This window comes from Pongo pygmaeus, chromosome 8 (genome assembly GCF_028885625.2).
Source record: "Pongo pygmaeus isolate AG05252 chromosome 8, NHGRI_mPonPyg2-v2.0_pri, whole genome shotgun sequence".
Classification (NCBI taxonomy): Eukaryota; Metazoa; Chordata; class Mammalia; order Primates; family Hominidae; genus Pongo; species Pongo pygmaeus.
The window spans coordinates 6000265-6022497 of NC_072381.2; the positions used below are offsets into that span (position 1 = coordinate 6000265).

Below are 22233 nucleotides of genomic sequence, written 5' to 3' on the forward strand. Positions count from 1 at the left end.
ACAGGGCGGGCTGCTGACTCCCTCTGTCTTGTTGTTTTCAGAGTTTTCGGTTTGGTGTGGAAATAGCTTATGTGGGAGCTACTATCTTGGATGTTTGCAAGAGAGTCAGGAAAAAGACTTTGGTTGGAGGAAACCATCAGAGTAAGGCTTTTAGTTACTCTTCTCTTTTGTATTACAAAAGTTTTCCTCTTTATTTCAATTTGCCATAGAGTTTGTGCTCTCTCCCTGAAGGTGGCATTAGAGGTGACGCAAAGGGGCAAGTGGCCTTGTTGTCCCGGACCAACGCCAACGTGTTTGATGAGGCTGTACGGGTGACGGAAGGGGAAGTCCCTTCAAGGATACATTTGATTGGGGTAAGAGTACATTTCTGTTGACCACTTCATGCACAGAAACGTTGTAGATGAACATACCCAATGGAAATGTTCACCTTCCTTGGGATTACCATGCAAGAAAGCATTTGGGTTTTTGACTCTTTCCACCAGGCTGCACCATGACTGGTCTCTATCCCAGGCCATTCTGATTATGCCAGCGAAACATTCCTGGAAAGGCAGACACAAGAAGGGCTGGGGACCTTAGTTTCCACTCTTTTAACCATGAATGCCCTTCTTCCCTTGGCAATGCCAGTGAGGCCGCGGGTTACTGGAAGCTTTTCTAGTCATGTGTTGTCATTAGTGTGAGAACAGCTGAGCTGACAACACGCGGAGTACCCACCTAGGCTCTAGTTCTGACTGGTCACTAACCGTGTGTGGCTTGGGGCAAGTCACAACTTCTGTATGCCTCATTCTCTCCATCTCAGATAAAATAATGCCTTGCCTTACCTGTTTCACAGGGAGTTAGAAGGATTCAGTGGCATGTTTACAGCATTTTTAACCCTGAAGCACAGTTATATGACAAAAAGATATTCACTCATTCATTTATGGAAAGATTTTCAAGAGCCTACTATGCATTAGGCACTCAGTGAATATAGTAGTGAATCATAATCAAAAGGTGTTTTAAGTTTTTTGTTTATAAAGACTATATAATAATGGTATAGAAATTTTGGAACCTAAAAAAAGAACACATAATCCCAGTATTTCATATAATAATTCTCATTTTTGCTATTTTTGTCTTTGTCCTTATAGATGTGTATTTTTGCATAATTGCAATTATAGGGTACATAGAAATGGATGCTGTTTTTCACTCAACACAGGCATTTTTTTTTCATTAGTACTTTAATGACCTTATAATATTTGGTCTGGTAGATATAACATAATTTAGCCATGGTCATTGTTGTAAGAGTAATATTTTTGGAATATCATACACACTGGCATGATATAAAGTAAGTGGTTCTCTACACCTCTCTTAAATCCACTTACTACCTGTACCATGTGTCATTACACGTGATCACACATCTGGTTGTGGGTTATAATGTCAACTGTGTTATTTTGCCCGCTGTTTTATGTGAGTGTTTTACGTGTTCCTCCCTAAAAATGACAAGCTCTTGGAGTGTGGGGCCCTGGTCATGTCTGTCTTCTATGTGGGGCCTGGTGCTGTGTGAGTGCCGGAACCCAGCCAGTGCTCAGCAGATGCTTTTGGAAGATCTGGGCTAAACAGGGCACAGTCAGGCTGTCTCCTCCAGGAGCTGACCTGTTAAAATGTAGAATAATCTGGACCTAGAGACGTTCTGTAATTTCTTTTTTTTGAGACAGAGTCTTGCTTTGTCACCCAGGCTGGAGTGCAATGGCGTGATCTCGGTTTGCTGTAACCTCTGCCTCCCAGTTTGAGAGATTCTCGTGCCTCGGCCTCCTGACTAGCTGGGACCATAGGCGCCTGCCATCACACCCGGCTAATTTTTGTATTTTTGGTAGAGACGGGGTTTCACCATGTTGGCCAGGCTGGTCTTGAACTCCTGGCCTCAAGTGATCCACCCGCCTCAGCCTCCCAAAGTGCTGGGATTACAGGCGTGAGCCACCACGCTGGGCCTGTAGTTCTTTTCTCACAAGAAACAGTGGTAAATGTGCATACCCAGCACTTTGTATTCAGTTGCCATTTGTGTTCTTTGGAATTGTCTTATGTTCTTGGAAGGTGCTTAAATTGCCTTTTTATTGATGAGAAAGCAGTGTGCAGCTATAGGTCTTGCCCTTTTTAAAAGCATAGGAAGAGTTTGAGGTAGCAGCCGTAACTTAGAACGTGGTCCCTGTGAGTGTTCAGGCCACGTGGCAGCCTCGCGCTTTCGGCTTCATGAAGTTTCCTGCTTGCCGCCTGTGCTTTGGGTGTCACTCAAGATCCATTTCCAAGAAACCATCTCATTTCAAAACCCCATCCCTGCATTTGCTTTATTTTGTTTTGTTAAAGCAACAACAAACAAAACAAAAAACAACAAAACAAAAATCCCACCAAAAAACTTTTTCAGGGGATTAAATCATTTGGATTGGACAGAATCATTGATATTTGGATCCTTCTTCAGCCAGAGGAAGAACGGAGGAAACGTGAGTACCCGCCTGGCCTTGGTGCATTGGAAGGACGCACCCAAGTGACAGGGACGAGAACGAAGCAGGCCCGGTCTGAGTCAGGGACCCGTTTCCCTCCAGAGAAGGGCGAGCTAGTGTTGCTGTCTTCCCATGACGAGGGGGGTGCCTCGGGCCTCCTGTTTTCATAGGTACTGACAGATTTTTCTAGATCTTCCTCACAGGAGCCTCAGTCTCTTTCCAACGCTGGTCCCATAGACTGTCTTCCCCTGCATCTTTCTGTCTGCCTGGGCCACTTTATATGTTGATACTTCCACGTGGGCCCCAAGTGATAGCGTCGAGCATTTCTATAGCACTTTTCTTTTCCTGTTGACTGCGCTATTTCAAATCCCTGTGAAGTAGGTGAGGATCTTGAGCCTAGGGCTTTGCTCCTCAGTCGGAGACGGAGAGGCTACCGCACTGCACTGACTTGCCCAGGGACACACAGTGAGTTAGTGATGCAGTCAGGCCTGGAATCCAGGTCTCCCCACTTTAAGACCATCCGCTCTTGTGCGGCTGCTTAGGAACATGCAGCACCTGCCACCATCTGTTAGTGGAGCTTGTGTCACCTTAATTTGTGTGTATATTCTTCTTAGAAAACCTCGTCATTAAAGACAAATTTATCAGAAGATGGGTGCACAAAGAAGGCTTTAGTGGCTTCAAGAGGTATGTGACCGCTGCCGAGGACAAGGAGCTTGAAGCCAAGATCGCAGTTGTTGAAAAGTATAACATCAGGATTCCAGAGCTGGTGCAAAGGATAGAAAAATGCCATATAGAAGATTTGGACTTTGCAGGTAAGGGAAGCAGTTGGTTTTTACCTTCCCCCTAAGAGGAGGAACAGATGGTTTTCTGCTGTTCTTTTTTTTTTTTTTTTATGAGACAGAGTATTGCTCTGTTGCCCAGGCTGGAGTGCAGTGGCATGATCTTGGCTCACTGCAATGCCCACCTCCTGGGTTCAAGCAATTATCCTGCCTCAGCCTCATGAGTAGCTGGGACTACAGGCCCCACCACCATGCCTGGCTAGTTTGTGTATTTTTTGTAGAGATGGAGTCTCACCATGTTGGCCAGGCTGGTCTCGAACTCCCAACCTCAGGTAATCCACCCGCCTCGACCTCCCAAAGTGCTAGAATTACAGGCGTGAGCCACCGCGCCCGGCCTCTTCTGCTGTTTCTTCCCTGTGTGAAATATCTGAGCAAGGAAGGCTTTATTGCTTAAGGGAAAGGGGAGCAGGGTCCTGGTTCTTCCTCAGGGGCTCTTTATTCTTTCTACTTTCAAGCCCGTACAATGGGATTTTCTAGTCCCAGCTCTGCCACGTGTAATGTCAGGCAAGCCGTGCAGCCCTCTTCTGGGCTCTGTCCCTTCATGTGTTAGATCCAGAGGGTGGGTAGAGCCACTCTGTCTTCTGGGATGTGATTCCGAGAGGCACTAACTCTCCTGCAACTAATTTTCGACTTTTCCCCTCGTCTTTTTCTTTTTTCTGTTCCCGACAGTTGTTTCCTCTTTCTCCCTTTTCCTACAAAACCGCACTGAGGCAAGAAATGTTCGAGTTCAGAGTCAAGTGGGAAGCATGTATGTTTTTGTCATCTTGTTTTTTTCCCTTTGAAGTGCCATCTAACGTGTGCTGTGTTTTTATCCTAGAGTACATTCTGGGCACTGTGCACAAAGCCAAAGGCCTGGAGTTTGACACTGTGCATGTTTTGGATGATTTTGTGAAAGTGCCTTGTGCCCGGCATAACCTGCCCCAGCTTCCCCACTTCAGAGTTGGTAAGAGGTGGCCGGGTAGTGTCAGGTGCTATTGTAGTGAGTGATGACTGGAATGCTTCCTTTGCACTGCCTTGTTGTTTGTTGGATGGTGTGGCCTCCTGGTAGGGCACTTCTGGACAAACTAAACCACAAAACACCTCCTAGTCCTAAACTTTTGATTCTTATACTGTGGTTTTTTAAAAAACAAAACTTCCCCAAGGTGCACCCCTCTGGGGGCTGCGTGTGGGATGATGTTTGTGGCGGCCCTGTGAGCCCTGCACTGCCCTCAGCTCCAGGTTTTTCACCATCAGACTTTGAGTCTCCAGCCTCATGAAAGCTTTAAAATATAGTTTACTTGCTTACCATGGCATTTTTTTCCTTTCATTAATTCCTCTTCATTTTATTAAAGAGAGAAGAAAATCACAAAAGGAGAAATAGTAAGCATTCTTTATCATTTGTCTGTTGTTGTTTTTTGGTACAGACAGGGTCTCACTATGTTGCTCAGGCTGGTCTCAAAGTCCTAGGCTCAAGCGATCCTCCCACCTCAGCCTCCCAAAGTGTTGGGATTGCAGGCGTCAGCCACCACAGACATTTGTCTGCTTTCTTGTTGTTGTTGTTATTATTATTATTATTATTTTGAGATGGAGTCTCACTCTGTCACCCAGGCTGGAGTGCAGTGGCACGATCTCGGCTCACTGCAATCTCCACCTCCTGGGTTCAAGTGATTCTTCTGCCTCAGAGTAGCTGGGACTACAGGCGCGTGCCACCACGCCCGGCTAATTTTTGTATTTTTAGTAGAGACGGGGTTTCGCCATGTTGGCCAGGCTGGTCTTGAACTCCTGACTTCAGGTGATCTACCTGCCTTGGCCTCCCAAAGTGCTGGGATTATAGGTGTTAGCCACCATGCCTGGCCTTGTCTGCTTTGAAATAAATTTGTACTCAAGGCTGCTTTGTAATAAATTTGTACTCTAAGCATCAGTGCTATTGCTTTGGTTTTAAATCTTAGAATAAAACCGTTTGAAATTTCTGTACAAACAAACAAAGCTGTCTGTTAACTGTGGACTGGAAATTTGGGGCCTAGCACACATTGGCATGCTGAAAATGGAAACCACAGCATTTGTGACCATTGGCAAACATAGAACATGGTTTGGAGTGGAGAGAGGAAGGGAGGCAGCCATGGAGAAGTTTACTATAGTACCACCTTTTCCCCGCTTCTGGTTTACATGTTTACAAATGTAATTTTTTTGGGGGACATGTAATTTACATGCCACACAACTCACCCATCCAAAGTGTACAATTCAGCAGCTTTTTGCACGCCCTCGGGTCTGCTGCTCTTTGTTGAGTTCCTGCCATTGTGTAGTGAATCAAGATGGGAGATGAGAGGTGCAGTTGAGCAGCACAGACACACAGCACACAGCACACCTGTGTGTCTTCCTTGTTGTCCTGTGACAGTGTCAGGCTTTTCCAGATGGGACTCTGGCAGTCCAGAGACAGTATAAGGAAATGGAAAGAGACGAGCGGACTCGGTCCTGCTCCCAGGCCCTTGATTAGCCATGGCCTTGTTTGTAGGAGTGACTTAACCTGTCTAAGCCTCGGTTTCCCCGTCTGTCTCACGGGCTTGTTGTGGGAACTGGCATAATGACTGTAAACAGCCATCTGTCACATCGTGGGTGTCAAATAACCAATTAACACATTCCCAGGATTTACGTAGCAGGACTAAATAAAACCCAGTATTTTGTGCCACTAGTCTGCTAGGATTTGGTTTGTTTTTGGAATTGGCATTTGTAGGAAAATTTTGTATTTACAGCCAACAAATGTTGAGTGGTTTTCTACGGGGAATGGGTGGGGGCTAGTAAACATTTAGATGAGACATAAGGTTTTGTAAGCTTTTCTAAGGCTTTTTAGTTGATTTTTTTCCCCTTTACTTTGTTTAGAGTCATTTTCTGAGGATGAATGGAATTTACTGTATGTTGCAGTAACTCGAGCCAAGAAGCGTCTCATCATGACCAAATCATTGGAAAACATTTTGACTTTGGCTGGGGTAAGCAGAATGGGCAGCATGAGCTAACTTGATGCCATTGAATGTTATTTAGTCTGCATGAGGGGCTGACCTGGAGCCTTCAGAGGCCTTCGGATCAAGATCCTGGGTTGGAAGAGAAACGCTGCTTGAACGTGCAAAGGCCGATGACCAGTATAAGAAGTGTTCTAACCAAGGAAACAAAAATGTGGTTCTTTTCTAAGTCATTTCCTAATTCAGTTTAAAAAGCTCTGTTTAAGATACCAGCAGTGGGCCAGGCACGGTGGCTCACGCCTGTAATCCCAGCACTTTGGGAGGCTGAGGTGGGAGGATCACTTGAGGTCAGGGGTTTGAGACCAGCCTGGCCAACATGGTGAAAACCCATCTCTACTAAAAATACATAAATTAGCCAGGTGTGGTGGCGTGCACCTGTAATTCCAGCTACTCGGGAGGCTGAGGCAGGAGAAATCACTTGAACCTGGGAGGCGGAGGTTGCAGTTAGCCAAGATGGCACCACTGCATTCCAGCCTGGGCGACAGAGCGAGACTCCGTCTCAAAAAAAAAAAAAAAAAGATACCAGCAGTGGTCATGTATTTCTTAATTTCTCCTTTTCTCAATTAGTTCTTTTTTTTGGTTTGAGACAGGATCTCACTGTGTCACCCAGGCTGGAGTGCAGTGGCACAGTCATCACTCACTGTAACCTGGAACTCCTGGGCTGAAGCAATTATCTTACCTCAGCCTCCTGAGTAACTGGGACTACAGGTGCATGCCACCACACCTGGCTAGTTTTTAATTTTTTTCTAGAGACGGGGTCTTGCTATATTGCCCAGGCTGGTCTTGAACTCCTGGCTAAAGTGATCCTCCTGCCTCAGCCTCCCAAAGTGCTGGAGTTACAGGTGTGAGCCACCTTGCTTTGCCCCTATTCTCAATGTTCATAGGAAAAAATGCCAGGAAGGTTTTGTGCACCCAGGCTTCCTCCCTCTCACTCTTTAGTCCCTTTTGAAATGGCATTTGAAAAGTAGACTTTCCAGAAGAACACAACCTTGCCGGGGAGAGTAAGTGTTCAGGCACCTGGCTGGCCTTTGTCACAGACGTGGAAAAATGAGCTGGTCAGCAGTCACTCTTTACCCTTCCCACAGACCATCTTCTCACACTCTACTTATTTTTATCTCTTTTTCTGCCTAAACAGCTGGAGTGTAAACCATTTAGTCTTTTCAACTCTGTCAGACACTAGAACAGAAATTTGAGCTAATAGTTACTACTTAGTCCATCTTTCCCTGAACCCAAACTTAAAGTGTAAAACTTAAGTGTAAACCTAAAACTTAAGTGTAAAAGTTAATATAAATACTCTTTCTTGCTTAGCTGTCTCCAGAACAAAGATTGTGTGTAGCTGGATGGTTTATTCTCAGTGCCATATTGCCTACTCTCGTGGGGTGAGCCGCACCATATTGCCCTGTGTGCTCTGGGTTGAACCACAGGGTGCAGGCAGGGTGGGCGGTCACCACTTTCGAGTGAATGATATTCACCTCTCAGAGGTGTTAAGTGCAGTAGAACCCTGATGCTCGTAATGGAATGTTTATCGAGGGCCTAACACTTGCCAAGCACCTTTCTGGGTACTGGGGCATAACAGTGGGCAGGGAAATTCCTGCCCTCATAGAGCCCATTCAGGCGAGGAGATGGACAAGTAAGTGAACGAATAGGATTTCTCTTCACATTTTTGAGGAAGATAATATCAAAACTTAAAAGAGAGAAGCTTTGCAAATAAATATTCTACATGACTCATCACAGGGCAAAAGCTTCTTGCATAAAACTGATTAGCTTGCATGTTTATCACATTTTTCATGTCTCCTTTGTCATTTTTCCTCCAGGCCTCTGTTAGGTAGGCTGACTTGGCCATAAGAATGTTTCCAGAATTTGAAATCTGATGCATTTTTCCCAAAACAACTTTTCATCTGGGCTTCACCGAGTGCAACAGTGTCAGAGCTTAGAACTGAAGCCCTTTTTCTTTGGTTGCATCTTTAGCCACTAAAGCACATGGATCGTCTGTAGACTTTTTCTGTAAAGGGCCAGGTAGTAAAGATTTCAGCCTCTGCAAGTCACATGATCTCTGTTGCAGCTACCCAGCCCCGCTGCTGTAGTGCAAGAGCCCCTGTTGACAGTACGTTAGCGAACAAGTGTGGCTGTGTTCCAGTGAAACTGATTCACAAAAACGGCCATTGTCTGGACGTGGCCCACGTGTAGTTTGCTGGCCTCTGTTTTAAAGAAAAGTGTGACTTTAAAAAATCTCTAAACCAGTACCCCCAGGAGTTAAGCAGAATAAATCATTGTGTACAAATAGTCTCTACCTATACAAACATTTTTGTGTAAACTTTGGTTTATAAGTACTTTTTTAGACCCTCCAGTATGGTTTTCTCATGGAAGTCGTGTTACAGAAGTGGTTAGGCCTGTAACAAAACCACATTGTCAATTGGTAGAACCATGTGGGATATTACAGAGCAGTGATATCATCTCACAACATGGACTACACAGGACTTTTCGTTTTTGCTTATGAAAATTTTGAGACATTAAAAAGTAAAAGCAACACACTGAACACTCATACACAAATCATACCTATATGTATACATCTCCAAAAAATATGTCCTTTTTTTTCCCGTAACTACCATGCCATTTTCGTATTTTATAAATGTTATAATATGTGGCCTCTACTACCCGATCCATAATTACACTTTTATGATTGTCTCAGAAATGCTTTTTTACAGTTGATTTGTTCAAGTCAGAGTCCAAACCAACATTTGGTTGCTTGTCTCTTAAGTTAACTAGAGAGCTGTACGGGACTCCCTCCCTGCTTTTCCCATGCTCTTGTCTCATTGCATAAACTGGGTCATTCGTCCTATGGAGCGTCCCCATTCTTGGTTTGCTTCCCGGTGTGGTTGTGTAACATGTTCTGCCATCATTACCTGTCCTGGCTTTCCAGTAACTGGAAGTTAGCCGCAGAGGCTTAATTAGATTCAAGCCTGAGTCTTGGCAGGCGTGCCCCGTGGGAGGCCGGAGAGGGCTTCGTGCTTTGCCTCGTCACATAAGGAGGCTCACAGCCTCCTTATGAGCAGGTTAGTTTTTCCCTGTTAGTGATGCTGATTGCTCATCTTTCAAAGAGGCACAGCTAGGAAATGTGTATTTTTGAAAAGAAAGAAAAAAAACCAGTGGTTCATACTGATAATCCCAATCCCAGTTTTTAAACTTTATTTGTTTCAAAGAGACAGGGTCTCACTCTGTTGCCCAGGCTTTAGTGCAGTGGCACGATCATGGCTCACTGCAGCCTCAACCTCCTGGCCTTAGGCGCAGTCCTCCCACCTCAGCCTCCCAAGTAGCTGGGAACACAGGCGTGCACCATCACACCTGGCTGATTTTTTTTTTTTTTTTTTTTTGTAGAGACAGGGTCTCACTATGTTGCCCAGGCTGGTCTTGAACTCCTGGGCTTAAGTGATCCTCCCACCTCAGCCTCCCAAAGTTCTGGGATTATAGGTGTGACACCAGGCAAATTTCAACATTTTGTTGTTAAATATAACACAAATATATAAAACAGCATATAGCAGTTTAAAATGATGATGTTGCGAGCATCCACCAGATTAGAAGATGGGATCTGCCAGCCATCATGGAGCTGTCCTGGTGGCCCCTGGCCATCGTAGCACCCTCCCTCCTTTCTGAGGGTAACTGCCATCTCAACAGATATGCATTACCTTGCTTTGTTGCACAACTGCACCTTTTTTTTTTTCTTTTTAACCAGGTATGCACCGCCATCAGTAAGTGCTGAAAAATGATACTGTTTACACATGTTCTCTTCATTCTCCTGGGTTTCAAAAGCTGCACTGTATCTGCATTGTCAGAGGCTTTAGCCCTTCACATGTTCAGCCCTCATAAATTTTGTTCCATAATCTAATTCACATTTAACATGAAAGGAATTTTACTTCTTTTCTCACACTTGAATATTTTCTCATACACTGAAATCTTGGTTCCTAACAGTATTTATTACTTATTGATACTATTCTATGTATTTAAAAATAATATTCAAAATAATGCCAGTATTAATGGAATACTGACTGGACTTGAAGATTTCCTAACAGCTCCATTTCTCCATGAATGATGTATTTATTAGTCAAAATATCATGTTCTGAAGTCACTTAAAGTAAGTCCTTTTTGCTTTTGTGGTTTTATTACCAACTTAATTTGCAGTTAGACATGTAGTTTATTCATAATACCTACAGGGATTGCTTTGCTTCTTTTTGATTTAATGATCTTTTTTGATGTGTAAGGCCTGTTAATGTTTTCAAAGTCAAAACCTTGCGCCTGGGCACAGTGGCTCACCCCTGTAATCCCAGCACTTTGCGGGGCTGAGGCAGACAGATCACTTGAAGTCAGGAGTTAGATATCAGCCTGGCCAACATGGCGAAACCCTGTCTCTACCAAAAAATACAGAAAAATTAGCTAGTCGTGGTGGTGCATACCTGTAGCCCCAGCTACTTAGGAGGCTGAGGTGGGAGAATCGCTTGAACCCAGGAGGCGGAGATTGCAGTGAGCTGAGATTGTGCCACTGCACTCCAGCCTAGGTGACAGAGTGAGACCCTGTCTCAAAAAAAAAAGGTCAGAACTTTGTGATAAGAGAAGTCTCATTACCTCCCTGTTCACTTCAGACTGTTCTCTGCCTCCACCATTGGTAGTTATTTTAAACAATTAGCGATTAATCCTTCAGTATTTCTTTATGCAAGTATTAGCAGATTCGTAGGTATTTTCATATTCTCCTTTTCCACAGAAGGTAGCATTTCAGATACACTGTTGTGTACTTTGCTTTGTCACTTAGAAGCCATGGGAATCACTCTTTTATTTATTTTTTACTCTTTTATTTTTTGGCCTTTTATTCTTTTACTTGTTGTCCTACCCAAATCAGGAAATCCCTCTTTATCAGCTCACAGAGCTCTCTCGCCCCTTGGTCAGCTGCATAGTGTTCTGTGTTGACGCACTATGATTCATGCCATCCTCGCTCATGGAAATGGTCACTTCCAGCCTTTTGCTTTCATTAATAATGCTGCATTGCACAATCTTATGCACAGGTCATTTCTGTTTTTGTCAGTGCATCTTCAGCATGCATTTCTAGAAGTGGAATTGCTGGGTAAAGATAAATGCAAGTGTGACTTTTCTGTTGTTTTGTTTTTGTTTTGTTTTGTTTTGTTTTGTTTTTGAGACAAGGCCTGGCTCTGTCACCCAGGCTGGAATATGGTGGCACAATCTTGGCTCACTGCAACCTCCGCCTCCCAGGCTCAAGCCATCCTCCCACCTCAGCCTCCCGAGCAGCTGGGACTACAGGTGTGTGCCACGACACCTGGCTAATTCTGTATTTTTTGTAGAGACGGGGTTTCGCCCCGTCTGGGCATGAGTTGCCCAGGCTGGTCTCAAACTCATGAGCTGAAGTGATCACCCTGCCTCGGCCTCCCAAAGTGCTAGGATTACAGGCATGAGCCACTGCACCTGGCCAAGTGTGACTTTTCTAGATGTTGCCAATTTTTTCATGGAGATTGTTATCACTTTAGAGTCCCACCAGTTGTATGCATAAGAGTGAAACAGGCCCGGCGCAGTAGCTCACACCTGTAATCCCAGTACTTTGGGAGGCCTAGGAGGGCGGATCACTTGATATCAGGAGTTCAAGACCAGCCTGGCCAACATGGTGAAACCCTGTCTCTACTAAAAATACAAAAATTAGCTGGGCGTAGTGGCGTATGCCTGTAATCCCAGCTACTCAGGAGGCTGAGGCAGGAGAATCATTTGAATCCGGGAGGCAGAGGTTGCAGTAGGCTGAAATCATGCCACTGCACTCCAGTGTGGGCAACAAAGTGAGACTCTGTCTCAAAACAAACACAAAAAAGTGAAGTAGACTTTTTAAAGCTAATTGGAAGGTTGTCATTTGGTTGCTGCATGCATTTTGTTTTCCCCATAGAAGAAAATAATACAGAATCTAGATAAATACTTCCCCATTACTGAGACTGGGCTGGGCTGTCTGCCCTCAGGGGTCCTGCGAGGAAGTCCCAGAAAAACTGCCTATTTGTGGGAACAGATTTTTAAAGGCTGTAAGACCTTGTGAGAGGGGGAGGCACTCTGCTTTTAAAAAAAAAAAAAAAAAACCAGAGTCTCGCTCTGTCGCCCAGGCTGGAGGGCAGTGGTGTGATCTTGGCTCACTGCAACCTCTGCCTCCCGGGTTCAAGCTGTTCTCCTGTCTCAGCCTCCCAAGTAGCTGGTAGTACAGGTGTATACCACCATACCTGGCTAATTTTTTTTTTGTTTTTTTTGTTGTTGTTGTTGTTGTTAAAGACAAGGTTTCACCGTGTTGGCCAGGCTGGTCTCGAACTCCTGACTTGAAGTGATCCACCCGCCTCGGCCTCCCAAAGTGTTGGGATTATAGGCGTGAGCCACCATGTCCAGTCTTTTATGTTGTTGTTGATCACAGCCTGTGAATAAGTTTGGGGATACCCTGTTTCGGAAGTGTCGAGTCCAGTCTCTGCCCAGGAGGGAAGGCCATGGGGATAATGAAGATCCCGAGTTGGGCCATAGTTCAGGGGCTAGGAAAGCGGTTAAAAATGGTGGAGCCACGGACGGGGGTGTTTTGGAGATAAAAAGCGAGCCATTGCTTCCTGTGCTGCCTAGAACGATAAGCCCCTTTATCTCCCAAGAGCAGGGCAACCTTCTTTTTCTTTGACCCCTCCCCCTTAGAAAATATAGTTAATAGAATCACCAGAAGCCGTTTTGTTCATTTGTTTCTTTAAGTTTTGGGAAAGTGAAGGAAATTATTACATTGTTGGGGTGTTAAGTGACATGAAGTTACGTTTCAAAGACAGCTTTTTTTTTTTTTTTTTTTTTTTGAGATGGAGTCTCCCTCTGTAGCCCAGGCTGGAGTGCAGTGGTGCCATCTTGCTCGGCTCACCGCAGCCTCTGCCTCCTGGGCTCAAGCGATTCTCAGGCCTCAGCCTCAGAGTAACTGGGATTACAGGCGTGAGCTACCATGCCTGGCTAATTTTTGTATTTTTAGTAGAGATGGGGTTTCACCCATATTGACCAGGCTGGTCTCGAACTCCTGACCTCAAGTGATCCGTTTGCCTTGGCCTCCCAAATTGCTGAGATTACAGGCTTGAGCCACTATGTCCAGCCAAAGACAGCTTCTTGGTCTCACAGAATCTTAGATTATTTTTGTTTATTTGTTTAGATACAGGGTCTTGCTCTGTTGCCCAGGCTGGAGTGCAGTGGCACGATCTCAGCTCACTGCAACCTCAGCCTCCCGAGTAGCTGAGATTACAGGTGTGCACCACTATGCCTAGCTAATTTTTGTATTTTTGGTAGAGACAGGGTTTTGCCATGTTGCCCAGGCTGGTCTCGAACTCCTGGGCTCAAGTGATCCTCCCACTTCAGTCTCCCAAAGTGCTGGAACTACAGATGTGACCCTCACCCCTTAAATTTATATAAATAAAAACAGTTAATCTAGTGGGTTATGAGAGGCTTAAAAAGAGTTAAATGGCATAAAATCTAAAGAAATCAGAGAACACTGCATGTTAGGTTAAATCATGTGTTGTGAAACTTTTCTTCCATATGTGTGTTTCTTACATATGTGCGTATGTGTGTATAGCATTATAATGGTAACTGCGTCAAAAACGGTTTGAGAGCCTAGCCCTGGAGAAACTTCTGGAATGGACAGGGCAGTCAGGTACAAGGATGTTCATTGCTGCATTGTTGGAAATAGTTTGGAAACAACTGAGTAACCACAGCAAGGGAATGGGTAAATAAAATACAAGAGAGTGCTGTGACTGAGTCCTCTACAGCATTTTAGAAAAACTAGGTGAGTAGGAAGCCAGAAATGTAACATTCATGTAAATTAGACATCTATAAAAGGAGACCTGTGTCCTTGGACACATGTGTAAACGAGAAGCTATTTCACCGTGGGTTGGAGGGACCTCGCCAGGTTCATGGTCTTGGCTGTCTCTGGGGAAGGAAATTGAGATGACAGTCCAAGGGACTTCAGCAAAATCTGTGACTTCAGATAGGATTTCACCTCGTCAGCTGTTAGTACTTGTTGGCCATAACTGGAGTGTTTGCATGGTGGTTTTCTGTTCTTTTTCATAGCTGGTAGGCAGGCCCTCTAAGAGAAAAGACCAAATAAATCAAAATGTAGGACACAGATTGTAGAATAATTAGATCAATAACTGGTCATAATCCAGAAAATACGAAACCATCCTTTCCTGGGCAGCAGATGTGTGCAGTCCTGCTAGCATATCAGTCTGTGATGTGGAGCCCCACGGGGCAGCAGAGAAGCTGACAGTGCCCTGTCCTTATGGTGTTTCCAGCCTGGGAGGTCACTAATGCTTCCTCTGGGTGCTCCCTGTGTGCCAGGCATGAGTGCTTTGCATGCATTGAAGGGTTTCTTCTCCTCAGCAGCCACCTGAAGCAGGCACCGTGCCATCTGCATTTATGGATAAAGACACAGGCTTAGCGAGGCTGTCATTTGCTCACTAGCACAGCCAGCAGCACGGTACGGTGGAAATATGCAGGGATGTTTGGGGCAAGTTTTCTTCATGTCGTCTGTGTTGCCTACCTGGCTTATAATGTGAATACACAAATAATTTTCTGAAGATTGAGCTGGGGATACCTTAGCATAAAATAAAATCCAGTAATATTCTGGAAATGTCATTACAGGCAATAGTTTTGCATGTTTATCCGTTAAATATATATATATTTAAAAAGCAATTGGACTGTCAGTTGGACTGTCGATAGCTTTGGAGGCAGGGAAAAGTTAGAGAAACTAAGGGAGAACGGGGCAGGCAGCATTTTTCTCTCTGGGACTTAAAGTGCATCTAAAGGGTTCTCACAGAGCCGCAACTGTCAGTGTTTCCAGTAGACCCTAACGGAGGTATCGCCATGACTCTCTTTCTCGCTCTTTCCTTCTCAGGAGTACTTCTTGCAAGCAGAGCTGACAAGCAATGTCTTAAAAACAGGCGTGGTGCGCTGCTGCGTGGGACAGTGCAACAATGCCATCCCTGTTGACACCGTCCTCACCATGAAGAAGCTGCCCATCACCTATGTACGTCTGCTGTCTGTGGAACTTAATTCAGCCATTTGCATTTTTTGCTTGTGAGCTCTGTGCTTATCTGGGTTGTAGGTGAGGAGAGAAGAGAGAGCTGTGTGATCCTTGATTAGGGGCTTTTCATATGAGGCACAAGAGGTGTGTGGTCTGCCCCGGGGTCAGAGGTCAGGGCACGTGATGCTGCCTGGCTATGCTGAAGCCGCAGGTCTGGGAGGCAGGGTTGTGACACACGCTTAGAGGGAGAGCTGTTCCCTGGGGTCCCAGCGCAGCTTTTCTTGGTTCTTTATCTTGACTGGATGAATGGCTGTTTCTGAGCTCAGGGAATTTGGGGGCATTGAGGCCACCTAGTTGGTGGTGCTGTGGGAGGTGTTACTCTGAGGATGTGCACCCCTCTGAAAACATCAGAATCCAAATGCGTTGTCCCTGGGCAGCTGTGATGATAACTCCACGCTTTTTGCTGGAAAATCCATGTTCTTTGGTTGTTCCCCTTAGCTCTCTCTCTTGTCCATCACCACAGAGCAACAGGAAGGAAAACAAGGGGGGCTACCTCTGCCACTCCTGCGCGGAGCAGCGCATCGGGCCCCTGGCGTTCCTGACGGCCTCCCCGGAGCAGGTGCGCGCCATGGAGCGCACTGTGGAGAACATCGTGCTGCCCCGGCACGAGGCCCTGCTCTTCCTCGTCTTCTGAGGATAAGGCGCACGTTCTCCGCAGCGCAGAGCAGCTTGCCGAGGACCCCGCGTGAAGAAAGCCAGCAGTGGGGGCTCCTGCTCCCTGAGACTCTGGGTTCACCCACAGCACTTTCTGAGGAAGAGGACACCAGCCCAAGCTGGACCTGCCATTTCTCCACTCCCTACAGACAGCCAGTCTCCACTTGCCTCCCGTCCGGACGTATCTGGTCGGGGAAGTGGGGGATGTTCTTTTGATAAAAAAAAAAACAAACATTTTATGTATTTAAACTTTTATTACAAGATTTCAATTAAACAGGCACCATAGCACTGGCATACCGCTGTGTGATGTCTGCGTCAGCACTGTCATTTTGAACCTTCTCTTTTTCCAGCTTACTCTTTCCTACAGCACTGTCACTGTTCACATGACACAGGAAGCAGAGTATGAGACGTGATGTCTTGGGTGGGAATGGAGGCATCAAAAATGAGTCTTTGGCCGGGAGCAGTGGCTCACACCTGTAACCCCAGCACTGAGTCCAGCCAAGGCAGGAGGACTGCTAGAGCCCAAGGTTGAGGCTGCGAGCCATGGTCACCTTACAGCTCACCGTACTCCAGCCTGGGTGACAGAGTGGGACGCTGTCTCAAATAATAATAATAATAGTGTTTTAAGGAGGTCAGATAAATTACAAGGCTAACAGGATCATAATCTCAGCAAGAAATGACCCCAGATGGGCTGGACCACAGCACCTGTGGGGCCTGGTGAGGAGGGAACGGATGTGAGGATCAGTGGTTCTCAAAGTGTGGTTCCAGCAAGCAGCGGCAACATCACCTGGGAACTTGTTAGAAATAAAAATGTCCAGTCCCCACACCAGGCCTACAGGATCAGAAACTCCAGGGTTGAGTCCCAGCTGTTGCTACATAACAAGCCTGACAAGTGGTGCTCATGCATGCTAAGTTTGGAAACTTCTGCTCTTGATGTTTAGAAGGTAGAATCGGTCGGATTTCTGGAGTACTGGGATCATGATAGGGGCACTCGGTGGTAGAGGTCGTCTTCATTGAGACAGGGAAAATGGGAGCTATAGCAGGTTTGTGTAAATGCAGTGATCAGTTTGGTTTTCAGCATCTTGAGTGGAACCATCTAGGAGGCTGTTGGGTGAACACATGTCTTGCAGCAAAGGGCCTGGCTGGACCTGGGGACTTCAGAGTTGTCGGTGTGTAGGTGGTGGTGCAGTTTGAAGGGTTTCGCTGAGTTAATCCGGGAGAGTATAGAGAATGAGAAGAGCAGAGGGCTGAGAAGCAAAGCCAGTGGACACGAGGCTTGGGGTGAAGAGAGGAAGAAGGTTTAAGAAGAGCGACAGCTGATCCAGAGGAGCCTCGTGATGGAGCACCACTGAGCTCCAGAGAGGAGGGAGTTCAGGAAAAGGGGATCTTCAGCATCCAGTGCAGTAAAGAGACCAAATAAACAAGGGTGGGCAGATGTTTAACTGGCACTATCAAGGTCAGCTGACATTAGCTGATCAGTTTCAGTGAGGTGAGAAGCCGACCGCTGTGGCCTAACGTGAGTGAAAAATTTGAGGGCTAAGATGTATGTGTTCATTTATGGTTTCTTTCTGAAGCCATACTGTAAGGGCAGTAAAAGTTGTGTGTGTGTGTGTGTGTGTGTTTTAACCCTTAAGGGCAAAGACAACAGGAAGGAGGCAGCAGTGATCCTGGAGGCATCAGGGTCATCAAACATCTGAAGATGACCCGGCCCCTAAGAATCAACTTGGAGCAAACTGTCTGTACAGGGAGAAGAAAACATCTAAATATCTTTAACACATTCAGAGAATGGAGGAGGTAGTGCATTCCATGGAGTAGCAGGATAGATATGTATAAAAGAATATTTGGGGCTGGGCGCAGTGGCTCACACCTGTAATCCCAGCACTTTGGGAGACTGAGGCCGGTGGATCATCTGAGATCAGGATTTCGAGACCAGCCTGGGCCAACATGGTGAAACCCTGTGTCTACTAAAAATACAAAAATTAGCCGAGTGTGGTGGCGTGTGCCTGTAATCTCAGCTACTCAGGAGGCTGAGGCAGGAGGATCGTTTGAACCTGGGACGCAGAGTAAGACTTCGTCTAAAAAAAAAAATAAAATTTTGGAGAAAAAAATATGAAAGAAACCCAGTAGAACTGTTAAAAGAATAAGTTGAGAATCTAGAAAGTAGAGCAAAAACAAAGATTGAGAAGTAGTTAGAGGCTGAATGTGGTGGCTCACGCCTGTAATCCCAGCACTTTGGAAGGCTGAGGCAGGTGGATCGCTTTGAGCTCAGGAGTTCAAGACCAGCCTGGCCAACATGGCCAAACCCATCTACAAAACATAACCTGGGTGTGGTGGCATGCAATTGTGATCCCAGCTACCTGGGAGGCTGAGGCTGGAGAATGGCTTGAGCCCGGGAGGTGGAGGTTGCAGTGAGCTGAGATTGTGCCACCCTACTCCAGCCTGGGTGACACAGCGAGAGCCTGTCTCAAAAAAAAAAAAGAAAACTAGGGAACCAATTTAAGAAGTTGAGCATCTGTAAATGGGAATTGCAGGAAGAGAAAATGGACAACAGAGTTAAGGAATTTTTCAAATTTAATTATTTATTTATTATTATACTTTAGGTTTTAGGGTACATGTGCGCAATGTGCAGGTAAGTTACATATGTATACATGTGCCATGCTGGTGCGCTGCACCCACTAACTCGTCATCTAGCATTAGGTATATCTCCCAATGCTATCCCTCCCCCCTCCCCCATTTTTTTTTTAGACGGAGTCTCTCTCTGCTGCCCAGGCTGGAGTGCAGTGATGTGATCTCGGCTTACTGCAACCTCCACCTCCCGGGTTCAAGCAATTCTCATGCCTCAGCCTCTTGAGTAGCTGGGACTACAGGCACATGCCACCACGCCCGGCTAATTTTTTGTATTTTTAGTAGAGACGGGGTTTCACTGTGTTGGCCAGGATGGTCTCATTTTCTGACCTTGTGATCTGCCCACCTCGGCCTCCCAAACTACTGGAATTACAGGCGTGAGCCACCGTACCTGGCCGAAACATTTTTTTTTAATTATGAAAATTACCTGAAGCTGATGGTAAGGGTTTCTGGATTGAAATGAGTCATTAAGTGCCCAGGACAATGGGTGAAAATAGGCCCACATTGGCCAGGCGTGGTGGCTTACACCTGTGATCACAGCACTTTGGGAAGCTGAGGGGGGAGGATTGTTTGAGCCCAGGAGTTCAAGACCAACCCGGGCCACATAGGCAGACCCCATCTCTACAAAAAGTATGAAACATTAGGTGTGGTGGCACATGTCTTGTTCCCAGCTACTTGGGAGGCTGGGGCAGGAGGATGGCATGAGCCTGGGAGGTTGAGGCTGCTGTGAGCCATGATTGCACCACTGACCTCCAGCCTGGGTGACAGAGCGCAGGAGGTAGCCTGGGGGGAAAAAGGTAATGATTAGTCCTCTGAAAGGCAACAGGTTGTGTAGGAGAGAACTGTAGTTGACCCCCACCCCCGCCAGCTCAGTGGAGTGTACCTGCTTTCGTGGCCTTCATAAGGGTGGCGTGTTCTGCAGGTAGGAGCTGTGTGCACATGTGGAGTGAACAAGCCGAATCTCAGCCTCTGTGGCAGGAAGTCAGTCACAGTGCCTGAAACTCAAACATGGAAACAGAAGCCCATGTGAGCCCATCATTTAGTGACATCTTGGAGACGCATATCACACACCGAGACACTCAGCAGAAAGATTTCTAAATGTTTCCTTTTGGGAGGGGGAATGGGCAGGTGGAGGGGCTTTTTGGTAGGTGTCTTACATAACTATTGGCTCTAAACTATGTGTCTGTATGATAGAACCGTAAAATACCAGTGGGAGGTGAAGCTACGGACAGTGCGTAGACTAGTTCTCAGGAAGCAAGGCTGGCAAGAGGCAAGAAGTGGGTAGGGGATGACATGGCCTTAGGGAGGGGTTTTTGCTTTTAAAACGAGAGAGGTTTGTGCAGGGTTATGTGTTGAGAGGAAGCAAATTCAGAAAGGAAAGATGGAAGCCAGGTGAGAGGGATTGGGACGGGAGAGATGAAGGAGAAAGGGGCACATCGTAAGTGGTTAGGGAGGAAGTTTAGGTTGCTCTCACCCAATAATTTTCTGTTTTTTTTTTTTGAGACAGGGTCTTACTCTGTCACTCAGGCTGGAGTGTAGTGGTGCAATGACAGTTCACTGCAGCCTTGACCTCCAGGCCCAGTGGCTCTCCCACCTCAGCCCCTCAAGTAGCTGGGACTACAGGTGCATGCCACCATGCCCGGCTAATTTTTGCTTATTTTTTGTAGAGATGAGGTTTCGCTCTGTTGCCCAGGCTGGTCTGAAACTCCTGGGCTCAAGCTGTCCTCCTGCCTCAGTCTCCCAAAGTGCTGGATTTAGCGTTTGGGATGGACATAGAAGGGAATGGAGTGGAAGGTGACAGAAAACACAGGTGTGCCGGGCAGGACCCTCCCAGTTGAAATCAAACACCATCCTTTTAGCTGGTGTTTTTCCTTTAGCAGCCCAGGCATGAGGGCAGAGATGTCACATGGTGGACTCAGACACAGCTTAATAAACTTAAGGCAGTGCGGCACCCCCGTGGGACCTTCCTGCCTGGGAAGCTGGTCACTGTCATGCTGCCTGCCCAGCTTCCGTCCTGTAGTGGCGTTTGGTCTGTGTCTGGGAGCAACTCACTGGATCACAAAGGGACTTTGATACCTCTAGAATCAGACTTAGCAATTTAATATGTTTTTCAAGTCTCATCCCTGCCCTTCAGTCCTTCCTAGTTACCCTGAACCCCTGGCTTTAGCAATGTGGGGTACACCGAGAGCCTGGAAGCTGATCACTCTACATTTGCAGTGAGTGGGTGCGGTAGAGACGTCTGAACCAAGGCAGGCAGGGTTCCTCCAGCTCCCTGCCCAGACATGAAGACGGTGCTACATGCACACCCCTCGCCAAGGCACCTCTGCACAGCTGGGCTGGTGTCGGGGGCAGGGCTCCCTTAGCCGGCAGGGGCTCTCCCTCTGCCCAGCTTACTTAAGGGACAGGTTCTCCAAGAGGGCCCAGGAGGTGCCGTCCCCTGCGTTCCTCCTCACTGGGGACCTATGTGTGTTTTATCCCTAGTGGCCTGGCCTGAGAGGTAGGTTAGGTGGAGGGAGGGGGGCTTCCCACTCAAACGCCAAGGTCGCCAGTCGATCACTCCATTTGCTGTCTCCTGACATCTCAGCCCTGCCATGTCCCAGACGCAGCCCCTGATTTCCTTCCGAGCCCGGCTGGCTCCTCCACACACCCTTCCCCACCTCCGGAAACAGCACCACCATCGGGCTGTGATCCTTTTCTTCATGCCAGTTCACTGGGAAGCTCCACGCGGCCTCCAGGGTGCACCACCCACCCACCCACCCGCGACCCTCTACTGTTCTGCCTCCTGGACCAGTTGTCGTCTATGTTGCTCTGTGCCTCTGCCCTGGCCCAACTTGGTCTCATCTAGAGGGACCTGCAATCTTACAATGAAGACTAACCCCGGTCACCCTCCTGCCTCAACCCTGCAGGGCTCTCCTGCTGCCATGAGGGCGTCTGTTCAAGTTGGACCGCGGCGGAAAGGCTGGCGTTTCCTGTCCATTTCCAGGCTGGCCTCTGTCACCCTAACCCGTCTTTTAAAGGAACTCACTGAGGGCCCCAGGAAGTGGCCAGCACAGTGCTGACATCCTGGATTTTTCTTTTCTTCCTTTTTTAAATGTACAATTCAGTGGTTCTGAATTTTTTTTTTTTTTTTTTTTTTTGAGACGGAGCCTCACTCTGTCACCCAGCCTGGAGTGCAGTGGCGAGATCTCCGCTCACTGCAACCTCTGCCTCCCAGGTTCAAGCGATTCTCCTGTCTCAGCCTCCCGAGTAGCTGGAATTACAAGCATATGTGACCACAACCAGCTAATTTTTGTATTTTTGGTAGAGACGGGGTTTCACCATGTCGGCCAGGCTGGTCTTGAACTCCTGACCTCAGGTGATCCACCTGCCTCAGCCTCCCAAAGTGCTGGGATTACAGGCGTGAGCCACTATGCCCGGCCTGAATTTTTTATTTTTTTTTTAAGTAATCATTTTCCTAATACACGTTTTCCTAATCTGGACCCCACAGATTAAGAAATGCTTTAGTTTTTAATACCCATGGTATTTCCACTACCACTATG

General features: G+C 46.7%; 2 protein-coding genes across 14 annotated transcripts in view; one reads left to right on the plus strand and one right to left on the minus strand.

The window, feature by feature from the left end:
- Positions 1-16363, plus strand: part of FBH1 (F-box DNA helicase 1) — a 49625-nt gene extending 33262 nt beyond the window's left edge. For 4 of the 13 annotated variants that reach the window (XM_063669508.1, XM_054503244.2, XM_054503249.2 and 1 more), the window contains 9 exons: positions 42-141; positions 232-353; positions 2393-2468; positions 3083-3280; positions 3529-3579; positions 4125-4250; positions 6164-6270; positions 15227-15358; positions 15879-16363. In XM_063669508.1, coding sequence (XP_063525578.1) covers positions 42-141; positions 232-353; positions 2393-2468; positions 3083-3280; positions 3529-3579; positions 4125-4250; positions 6164-6270; positions 15227-15358; positions 15879-16049 — 1083 coding nt within the window. In that variant the 3' untranslated portion in view covers positions 16050-16363. Of the gene's footprint in view, positions 1-41; positions 142-209; positions 354-2392; positions 2469-3082; positions 3281-3528; positions 3580-4124; positions 4251-6163; positions 6271-15226; positions 15359-15878 lie in introns of all 13 variants that reach the window. The other 9 variants (XM_054503247.2, XM_063669505.1, XM_054503242.2 and 6 more) reach the window with 3 other exon arrangements.
- Positions 16364-18797: 2434 nt separating this feature from the next.
- The window catches only part of IL15RA (interleukin 15 receptor subunit alpha), a 48933-nt gene continuing 45497 nt past the window's right edge, over positions 18798-22233 (minus strand). Inside the window, exons 8-9 of the transcript XR_010127391.1 lie at positions 19578-19689; positions 18798-19477 (exon numbers count right to left, since the gene is read on the minus strand). The gene's annotated coding sequence lies outside the window, so the exon portion shown is untranslated. The remainder of the gene's footprint in view (positions 19478-19577; positions 19690-22233) is intronic.